Below are 10,761 nucleotides of genomic sequence, written 5' to 3' on the forward strand. Positions count from 1 at the left end.
AAACACTTAGGAAAATAGATGCATTTGAGCTAGTTATGCTGACCGAATGTGTAATCTATGTGCCATTCCTATCAAGAATTAAACCTGGAAGTTCAGTGGTTATGGCTTAAATAAGGTGTTATATATTTAAAATATCCACACTTAATAGACCCCTGATGAGAACAAAATGTTCAGTCTCGTCAACACCCAAATCTTGATAACTTCAAACCATACCCCAAAACCATAATTAAGAGTGAGCCACAAATCATGTGTCCATGACAGACTTTATTGATGGAGTGACCTTTCACCCTTAGAGCCACAGTGGGTAGCTCGGGGTTTATGGTTGGACTAAAAGTGTTGAGGTGTGGATTTATTGTGTGCCACAGGATCTGGAGTCTTGACTTTCGAACTGTCTGAGAAAATGGAAATCCTGACAGAATAACACTGGTTGATTTCTACCATTGGCCCGTGAATGGGTGTACAGTAGGTCACCAGCAGATGGCATCAGGCCACAAACACAAATAAATATACTCAGCATTTAGGTTTTAGGTCTTATTCGTTGATAATGATACCTCAAATGACCACTTCCGTAGCTCCAAGTATTTGTAACTTGCCATCTCCAGTGAGGTTTGTCCTGTGTCGATGAATAGACTGTGGCCACAGTATGTGTTTGCAGTAGTTGGAGGTCAAGTTGTCGCTCCGTCTATCAGGCAGATGTTAACCACCCCACCTACGCATGTCAGGTTACTCGCAAGTCTTGACTAGATGTGCTCTGTGCTGGACATTTGACCACTGAAGCTTCTCAAAGAGGGAGAGTCACTAAGGTCACAGAGTGTATTTGGTGATGGCAATATGTGAAAGTCTCTGTGTTTGTGTGTCAGTAAAAATTTTGTGGAACCATACACTGAACTTGCACATCCACAAAATAGCAACAGCTGTTGCAATATTTAGTAGAACTAAATAGAGGTTTCCATTTTTCAATTAAACCATCAATTATCTTTTATTAGGTAAAATAGCATCTTTAAAATATTTTTCATTCAGTGATTTTCCTCAGTGACAGAGTGACCATATGTGTAGGTTTTCTGTGGTTCACCCACATTTTCAGTGTTCAAATCTCCCAGTTTATTTTTTTTTCAAAGTGAAATAGTTAATGTTACAAAAAAAGACTAAGCTTTAATATAGCAGCTTTAAGTCATGCTATCATTTGTCTTCCTCTACTAATTACTTTCTCATGCTAGTTTTGCCATTGAAAATAGGCCAGCGTGAACAACCAAGTGTCATCATCTTGTCATCATTATCCTCAAAATGTAAAATAATATCACTAATGCATTCAACCTTCTAACCTCAAACACATCTAGTTGCACACGCAAATGATGTGTTAACATTGAAAGTTAGAAAAAAGTTAGAAAAAAAGTTAAAAAGTTACACTTATGTAATGGACTGTGAAGGACACTTTTGGGGATGCTGATGTGTAAATCAATGTTGACCAATTATTTTCCTGTAACACAGAAATCTACATTTAGACAAATGAAAACGATACTAATACAATAAACCATAAATGTATAAGGTAGTTACAATTATTATGCTGTTAGCAAATATTAAGTTGACATGTAGTTGCAAGTTACTTAAAGTTAGACAGAATGTCTTATGTGGACGATCAAAATAAAGTTTTACCAAAATTGTTCTTGAGACCCCTGTTTTGTGTATTGTCCTGATGAATGTCTTAGTAAACATCTAGGAAGCAAAGTAAAGCAGCTTAATTGATGTTATCAAATACTCATTTGTGGAGAAACACCAACAGTGGATATGTTCTTCTTTATCGGACTCATCGATTTCAGGTCTTGGAGTCTCTGCTAAAGGGCTGATGAGTTGAATCAGGAAAAGTTCAGACGTGTGCTGCTGGTGTTCTGCCAGGAACTGACAGCAGTCGATGTACATGCTCTGAATGTATTGTACTGTCACTATGATCAGCACAGCTGTACCTCGGTACATACTGCATGTCTGAAGTTGACAGATAGCCTGAGCAAGCATATGTATAATGGATTTCAGCCAAAATGAGATTCTGTGGGTTATATATATGCTGAGTTGGAAACATTTATTTTGACCCCTACCTTCCTTACCTTCTGGTGCTACAGTTATTACTGAAGAACAATCTCTGTCCAACACTCCAGACTGTGTTGAGCAAAGAGAAGGGTCTATGGAAAAATAAATCTGTTCATAGAGCGAGCTGCCAACATTTTTGCAGAAGTAGTAATCCAACACTGAACAAACACAGACCTGCCTACTCATTCAGGTTTCTATGTGCCTTTATTAGTCTGACCGTCTGCCAGAGAAAATGTGCTCTGAAGGGCCATGTTACGAGACACTGAGTATGCATTAACCATTAAGAGGCTTTGTCTTTTTGCAAATTCTATGCAACTTTTCCATGCATTGCTTTCACAGTCTATCTGAATTATCTTGTGCGTGAACAGGTCACTCATTCAGTGCTTTCATAGCTCAGCATTGTCTATTTAAAGAAAGACGAAACGTCCTCCTCGGGGCTGTGGAAAGAGACAAATGTTTCCTTTCCTTTCTGTACAAACTTCCAGTATTTCAGCAGTTTGTCTGGCAGGAGCAGGTTATGATAGACATGAAGCTGTGGAAATCTTTAAATTCTCATTTAAAAATAGGCTTAATATCAATAAGGTTTTTTGGGTTTGTTTATGGACAGTGACATTAACATGAACTCTGAGGCCTATTCGGTCGACAGAGAAGTAGGGAAGGGACAGAAAACTGCATCTGTGTTTATTTTAATTATGAATGAAAGATGTAGAATGCACTACATGTTAGCATACTTAAAGAATTAATTTCATTGCAGAAATAAAAAATGCTTTAATGGAAACCAACTGACTGTCATCATGCCAAAATTGAAGAGAATCTTCAATAAATAAACATTTTGATGCACCTGTTGATTGTGAAGGATGATGTAAATACTTACACTAGTGTGTACTTGCAATAAAGCTGTAATTACACTAACTTGACTTTCACTAACAAAATTGCAAGATTTTGGAAAGATTAATAAATCAACATTGTTTCATTGTAGCTTCGTAATACAGATCTGTGACAGTGACTTAAGTTTAAATATAAACGGCCCACATGTGGGTTGGTTAAACTGCTTAAGGAAGTCTGAGAAACATTAGGAAACTGGTTTCCTAGCAGAATCACACTGTTTTGTCAACAGTTTAATGATTTGCCTAGTTTTGTTTTTATTACATTAAGATGTAAGAGAGAGTGTTAAGAGCATATGTGAACAATTATTAATCCTTGCAAAGTAAATTAACCTTTTGTTGTCATTGGTTTTCAGTAATGAATACAATCTAATCACTACATATTGGCGTGCAATTCTCAATTGCACCTGTAACAAAAATGATATAAATCAAAATAAGTATTGATGCGACTTGTAGTGTGAAGATATACACAAACTCAGCAGTTTGATGGCATTTTGATGAATAATGACAACAGTCCAAGTCAGCCATACTAAACATTGCCACACAGTCTGTGTGTGTTTGTGTGTACCTAACTAATCACATTTTGGGGACAAACTTGTACCCAGAAGTGATCTAAACCTGTAAAAGTCTCCCAAATCCTCCTTTCCTACTCTTCAGTCTCTTCCTGCTCATTGGTGTTGCTCACTGTGAGATGTGTGCTCATGCTCCTGCTCCACTACACCAAGTTCTTTTGATTGTTATATCTTTTATATAATAAAAGCCTTCCACAAAATGTATGAAATACTGCTTGAACGATACCATATAGTTAGAAGAAGGGAAGAGCATTATTTAAATTATTTGAAATTCAGAATACACATTTGGACAAAGACAGAAAAATACATTACCTAATAATGTATCTATGTATGTATGTAAACGGAATAATTAATAATGTTTAATGCTAATCACCTGAGAAGCTGAATATTTAGTCATTATCATGCATTTTATGGTTGTGACAGTGCATGAATGTAGCAATTATGGCGCAAGAAATATTGCATGAATTAAAAACTATTCCGTGATCCAGTCATGCAACCCAGCTCTGTTGTCATTTTGAGCTCCATATGCTACTCTGCATGCAACCATGGACAATGTTTAAGAAAGCATAAAAAAAATATATCTATTTATGTTTGCAAACATAATGTTTTTTTGTGAGTAAAACTCTGCATTAAGGCTGCAGCTTGTTAAAATATGATTAGGAGTAGCTGTAATAATAGTAATCATGTATGAATTTATAGGAAATTGCGTACTCATAAAATAATTACAGTTTTGGCATTTCACTTTGCTGTTCTGCAAATACTGTATAGAACTGCTATCATGTGTTACTATTCATTTACTTATTTGAAGCAAATAGCATCTTTAAATCTAACCACATTTGCACTGGTCCATTAACATTGTCGGGTGCACACAGAGCACACACTACATGATTATATCCACTGCAAAGCTGTGCAATTGAAACTAGTGAAAACACTTTTACAATCTGACACACTCATTTTACGTCTCTGTCTGAAACCACTTTTCTTTCTTTCTTTCTTTCTTTTTGTGAATGTGTGCAAAGCATTACGGGTGACTGGAGGATGCAAAAGATACAGTTAAATGCATCCTTCAAAAATACACCACACGAAAGCTACAAAACAAAAGCTGCCTTCCAATGATCATTCAAAAGTTGGTCCACTTGATGACTTGGCAGCTAAGTTATACTGTATTTTAGCATTATGTTTGAGAATCACCCAAAATGTGCTAGTGAGAACAAATCATATATCTGTCATGACTTGTGTAACATGACTTACATCACACAAATTGTGTAATAAGATGCTATTTAGCATTTGTTCATTCTTTGTACTGCCAGAAAACGCCAAGTTCCCTAAGCTGAAGTTTTTTTTTTTTTTTTTCCTTTGCCACAGTTGGCTGCTCACTGGGTGCTTTCAGACATTAAGGCAGAATTTTCTGTAAAGATGCTTTGAAACAACATAGATTGTTCAAAGCACTACATGTTTGGAAATTAACATTGATGCTATTTAAACTCAAGGTCAAATATGTTTCACCATTGTTTTTTTCAGTGGTTTTTGAGTCACTCAGTGGTTTTTGAGTTTGGCTCGGTCAGCACAAAAGATGTTGAACTAATGCACAGTTGATGTAACATCAGTTTTTAGACCGTTTTAAACTTCTCCTTGTGTCTGCATGACATAGCAGGAAACACAAAGCAGAAGGGAGAAAGTAAGATTCATTTTCTTTCAGAAAGGCACTAAAGTCAAGCTTGTTTCCTAAAACCATGAAGTGACTCTAGACTTATTTCTTGTAAAACTCATCACATTTCATCCTGGCGTCCTGTTGAGGTAGGTGTTACATTTTGCATAATGACACTTTACTAAAGCGACTTTCAAAACAAGAAACAATTACGAGTACTGATGTCTTTATTTAGGATTAATACACTTATTATCCTCTTTTACTCTCCACACCTCTAGATGCTATTAAAAAAAGAAAAGAAACATATTTTCATTATAATTACTGGTTCTCTCAAATGTTTAATATTGTACATTATTTATTAAATAATTCAAATACTGTAATGCTTTTGTCATATTGTATAAATAAAAAATCAAATCAAATCAAATCAAAAGTATTATTGATATTACATTTTAAATGTGAGTATAAAGTCTTTAAGAAAGTAAAATTCTTCTAAAATCACTTCAAATGGCTTAATTTTATAAAACAATGACCTCTACCATAAACACTATCTACTGCAAAAACACTGTAATCCAAGGGAAAAGGCCATTAAGCTTTTTCTCTCCCACAGAAAGATATAAAATAAATAGCCTATCGGTCACAATAGGAGTTGAACTTTCTTTTCTTTGTTATAGACATGCCAGCTTGAAATGTCCACATTATTGCCAGCTTGCTTTAGTTTATGCACTGACAAATTCAACAATAAATCCTTTGTTTTATAAGCTTTTTCTGTCTTAAAATAAGTCTCAATTTGTTACAAATTGTGTCTGATGTTGCCTAAGGTTCTGCTTTTCTAAACATAGCCAATGTGTGTTTTATGTGACAGAAGTTGCACATCTATGGAGCTCACAACAGCCGTGGCACTCGTCACTTACTCCAACCAGACCGCCAGGAACGAGTCATCTGCGGCCTGTTCGCGCGACAGCGCTCTGAAGACAACCGTGTTCCCTCTTCTCTACACCGTCCTCTTCATCCTGGGCTTGTCGCTAAACAGCCTGGCAGCATGGGTGTTCCTCAGAATCCCCAGTAAATCTCACTTCATCATATATCTGAAGAACATCGTGGTGGCCGACATTATCATGACCCTCACCTTCCCCTTCAAGATCCTCGCTGATGCAAATTTGGCATCTGTCGGCGAGCGTGTGTTCGTCTGCCGCGTGTCTTCTGTGCTCTTCTACCTCACCATGTACATCAGCATCCTCTTCTTCGGCTTGATCAGCATCGACCGCTGCAGAAAGACCATATGGCCCTTTGTGGGCACCAGCCCTAGACGCCTGCTGCATAGAAAGATCCTCTCTGGCTTCATATGGACGTCGCTCTTGGCTCTTTCGCTGCCCAACGTAATCCTGACGAGCCGGCCCAACACTTCGATTCCCTTTAAATGCAGTGACCTCAAGACAGAGATGGGACTGAAGTGGCATGAGCTGGTCAATCATGTGTGCCAGGTGATCTTTTGGGGGAACCTCGTGACCGTGATAGTATGCTACACGCTCATCTCGAAAGAGCTCTACAAGTCTTACACCCGCACACGAGCTCAACACCAGGCAAGGCCGGGAACGAACGCCCCTCAAAAAAAGAGCATTCAAGCCAATGTGTTCCTGGTGTTGGCGGTCTTCTTTGTTTGCTTCGTTCCCTTCCACTTCGCCCGAGTGCCGTACACCATCAGCCAGACCCGAGGACGCATGTTCAATTGCCAGCAGAAGTTGTTTTTCTTCCAGCTGAAGGAGAGCACGCTGTGGCTTTCCTCACTTAACTCTGTGCTGGATCCGCTCATCTACTTCTTCCTCTGTAAGTCGTTCAGGAGCTCACTGTTTAACACCATACGTCTGTCTCCGGGCCGCTGCAGGGCACTCAGGGAGCTCGGGTCAGACACGGCCAGCACTCCTCAGACATGATGGACAAATGCTCAGTCTTTCTGTGTTTTTGGAAACACTCATCAATGTGAAAATGTTAGGGTTCTTCTACACTAATAATCTTACTGACATTAATATTCTTCTGTGTTTAAACATAATTGTAACTCTGGAGCACAAAAGCAGTCATGAGTAGCACAGGTATATTTGTAGCAATAGCCAACAATACATTGTATGGGTCAGAATTATCCTTTTTTATTTTATGCCAAAAATCATTAGGATATTAAGCAAAGTTCATGTTCCATGAAGATATTTAGCAAATTTCCTACCATAAATATATCTAAACTTAATTTTTGATTAGTAATATGCATTGCTAAGAACTTCATTTGAACAACTTTAAAGGAGATTTTCTCAATATTTAGATTTTTTTTGCTCCCTCAGATTCCAGATTTCCAAATAGTTGCATCTCAGCCAAATATTGTCCTATCATAACAAACCATACATCAATGGAAGGATTATTTATTCAGCTTTCAGATGATGTATAAATCTCAATTTTAAAAAATTTACTCTTAAGTCAAGTCAAGTCATCTTTATTTATATAGCGCTTTTAACAATGTAAATTGTGTCAAAGCAACTGCGCAATATCCAAAAAAAATAAATAAAAAAAAATGACTGGACACTCTTATGACTGGTTTTGTAGTCCAGGGTCACATTTTCATGCTGTAACAGCTACATGGATGAATCAAACGTTTTAGAACATATCTGGCTTATATCCTTTATTCAAACCAGTCATGATTGGCTAGTGGAAAAAAGGGTGTAAGCTTAAAGTGTCTTAAAGTGTACCTGGAAACTCATATCTTAGAGTTAGGCATTGGGGTAACACTTTATTTAATAAATTCCACCATGCGCATGAGAAAAGTCATGTGACTTTGCACGATGAGATGGGATGACTTGACTATAACCACCGATCTCAAATGTTGTTTTGGTTGTTCTGAAATGCCCTAGCAAAGTCTGTGGTCAAAGTATTTCTCTGAAAGCAATGACAAGCAATGAACAATTTATTTTGTTTCGTCTGCTCGCTCTGAGGAGCAAGTAATTTATTATATATGAAAATGATTGTCTTCATTGACTTCTCCTACTTATCTTAGTGATATTTCGTGCCAGTTTATCAGAAAGTGATGATTTTGTTCTCTTGACTCGTTGGATGGAAACGGTGCTTATGTTTTATGCTATATTCCAGTTTTGTGCATAAGTTAAATTTGTATCTTTGGGTAGGAACATAGCTCATGTCTAATGATATTGCATAATGCAAACAGCACTAAATAAAATCTCCCTCTATTATAAAAATATTAGACTTAAAAGGCATTGGTTATTTTCATGTCACACATTCAAGTCTGAAACATAACGCATTAGTAGTCTAAAGTAAAGTCTAAAGTCTAAAGTCTAACAAAGTAAAATAATTATATTGTTAACAGTAAACCCAAATAACTACATGAATATTTAATGGTTTAAACATTTACATAAAACAAGCCACACAAGTTGAGCGATCACTTTCACATTTAAAATAACAGCATGCAAAATTAAATAATTAGCTTTAATTCATAATTCACTACAGACTTGCTTTCCACTCACTGATCTCTCCCACTGTACATGTTATAGATATATTAAATGATATCATCTATATTGTAGACTACTGTTTCCACACCTTCCAATGTCACTCCAAAGATAAATGATCTTTATTTCTATTGCATTTTATACAATACAGATTGATTTAAGCCTGCTTTCCAGAGATAAATATGAACATAACAGAATCAATTATAGAACAATTTCAAAGATGGACACAGTTCAGATTCTGTGGTTAAGCAGCTCTAAAAGTAAACAGTGACATTGTTCAGTCCAGTTCAGATCAGTAACAGTGTGAAGTTTATCAATTATAGCTATAAGCAGTTTTACAGAAGGCCATAATGCTGTCATTCAGCTTCAGGCGGTTCATATTGTGCATTTCATAATCAACAAAATTAATAAATATAATGAATGTTGTGGCCCTAATAGTCTAAACATCGTTCACAAGCATTAAAAGAAAAACACAGCTAAATGTCCATTAGTGCTAAATAGAAAAATGATGTAAACACATAATATTGTGGATATTACTGTAATGCAGACACAGATAATCATTTTGATTCTTGAGTGCAATGCTCCTACATCAGTAATTTCCTCCTCCTGTTCACATGTAGTTTTCATTTATTGAAATTGTAAAACAACTACTGTAATTAATATATATATATATATATAAATTTCATATAAACACGTGTGTGTGTATGACATAAAAGTATGGCAAAAAAAACTTATGTTCTCATTTTTGTCTGTGATGTTTCAAAACATGTAAACGTGTTTGACTTCTGCAACGGGTTGCTGTTGTGTCATATGGTTGTACCTTCACAAGGGGAACTTCCCAAACGTTTTGTTCCAGTGTTGCTGCATACTACCTAGCATAAAATGTTGTGCTTTTTAAAATTTGAATTAATAATACTAATACCATATTTCTATACCAGAGCAAGCACACACAAAATAGTCGTGACGTATTGTCAAGTATGGTGACCCATACTCGAAATTGGTGCTCTGCGTTTAACCCATCCAAGTGCACACACACAGCAGTGAGTAGTGAACAAATGCGCACACACACACACACACACACACACACACACCGTGAACACACACCCGGAGCAGTGGGCAGCCATGCTGTGGCGCCCGGGGAGCAGCTGGGGGTTCGGTGTCTTGCTCAAGGGCACCTCAGTCGTGGTATTGAGGGTGGAGAGAGCGCTGGACATTCAGTCATTACAGGACAAAATCAGGAAAAAACAGAAGCACCACAAAATATGCTACACAGATTTGAAGAGGCACAGAGAGCCACATGAACCCCATTATTGCACTTTAATTATATTCTCTTAATCTCTACTTCAAAACCTGAGTTTATGAATGTTATGGAGCATCTGTTTTCTCAGATAAGTGGGAATGGAAAAGCTTTGCTCAAAGACTAAAAGCTGTGGTTACACAAGACTTTAAGCCTTTGAAATTTTGGCCACTGCAACGGTTGGTATATGATATCAGTAAATAACTAAATAACACACATTAATTCATTTCAAAATGTGAATATATCATCTATTTGTACATTTAAAGTTGGGTTCTTAGAATTCAGTCAAGAGATCACCCTGTGAGACATTTTGATCTTCTATTGGTCACTCATCTTCATGTCATATGAATTCAAGGGTCAGAATTGCCCAATTTCGTATGCTGTGAAATGTGAAACTGTTTGTGTTTTCCCACAGTCACATACACATGAATTAAAATCTATGAATAAGAATCTAGTGACTGTCTGCAAGCTACAATTAATATACAATAATAGTCTTCTAAAAATATTTAAGACTTCTTTCTAGAATATTTGACCTATTCAATAATTTTTAAAAGCCTAAAATCGTTAAGACGCCTTATGATGTTTTTAAAGACCCATGGGAACCCTGTGTTCCTCTTTGATGTAATAAGCTACCAACCTCCATATGATCTGCTGACAGCATCACAACTTTCAAGAAACGGCTGAAGACACACCTCTTCCACAAGCACAGTAACTAATCCACAACCATAAACAAATAACCATCCTAACTCTTATTAATTGTTTGTTTATACTTTAAACT

At 36.7% G+C, this 10,761-nt stretch overlaps 1 protein-coding gene across 2 annotated transcripts; it reads left to right on the forward strand.

The window, feature by feature from the left end:
- The first annotated feature begins 5,150 nt into the window (after window positions 1-5,150).
- Window positions 5,151-8,709, forward strand: LOC306851372 (P2Y purinoceptor 12-like). Of its 2 annotated transcripts, none has more exons than XM_079387552.1 (2): window positions 5,151-5,335; window positions 6,049-8,709. In XM_079387552.1, exon 2 carries the CDS (start codon window positions 6,062-6,064, stop codon window positions 7,115-7,117), a length of 1,056 nt encoding a protein of 351 aa, XP_079243678.1. In that variant the 5' UTR covers window positions 5,151-5,335; window positions 6,049-6,061; the 3' UTR covers window positions 7,118-8,709. The 2 variants fall into 2 exon arrangements, with proteins under 2 accessions (XP_079243678.1, XP_079243679.1); XM_079387553.1 differs by having other exon boundaries at window positions 5,250-5,335; window positions 6,052-8,709.
- The last annotated feature ends 2,052 nt before the right edge of the window (window positions 8,710-10,761 follow it).

This window comes from Barbus barbus (genome assembly GCF_936440315.1).
Source record: "Barbus barbus genome assembly, chromosome: 31".
In the NCBI taxonomy this organism is placed as follows: domain Eukaryota; kingdom Metazoa; phylum Chordata; class Actinopteri; order Cypriniformes; family Cyprinidae; genus Barbus; species Barbus barbus.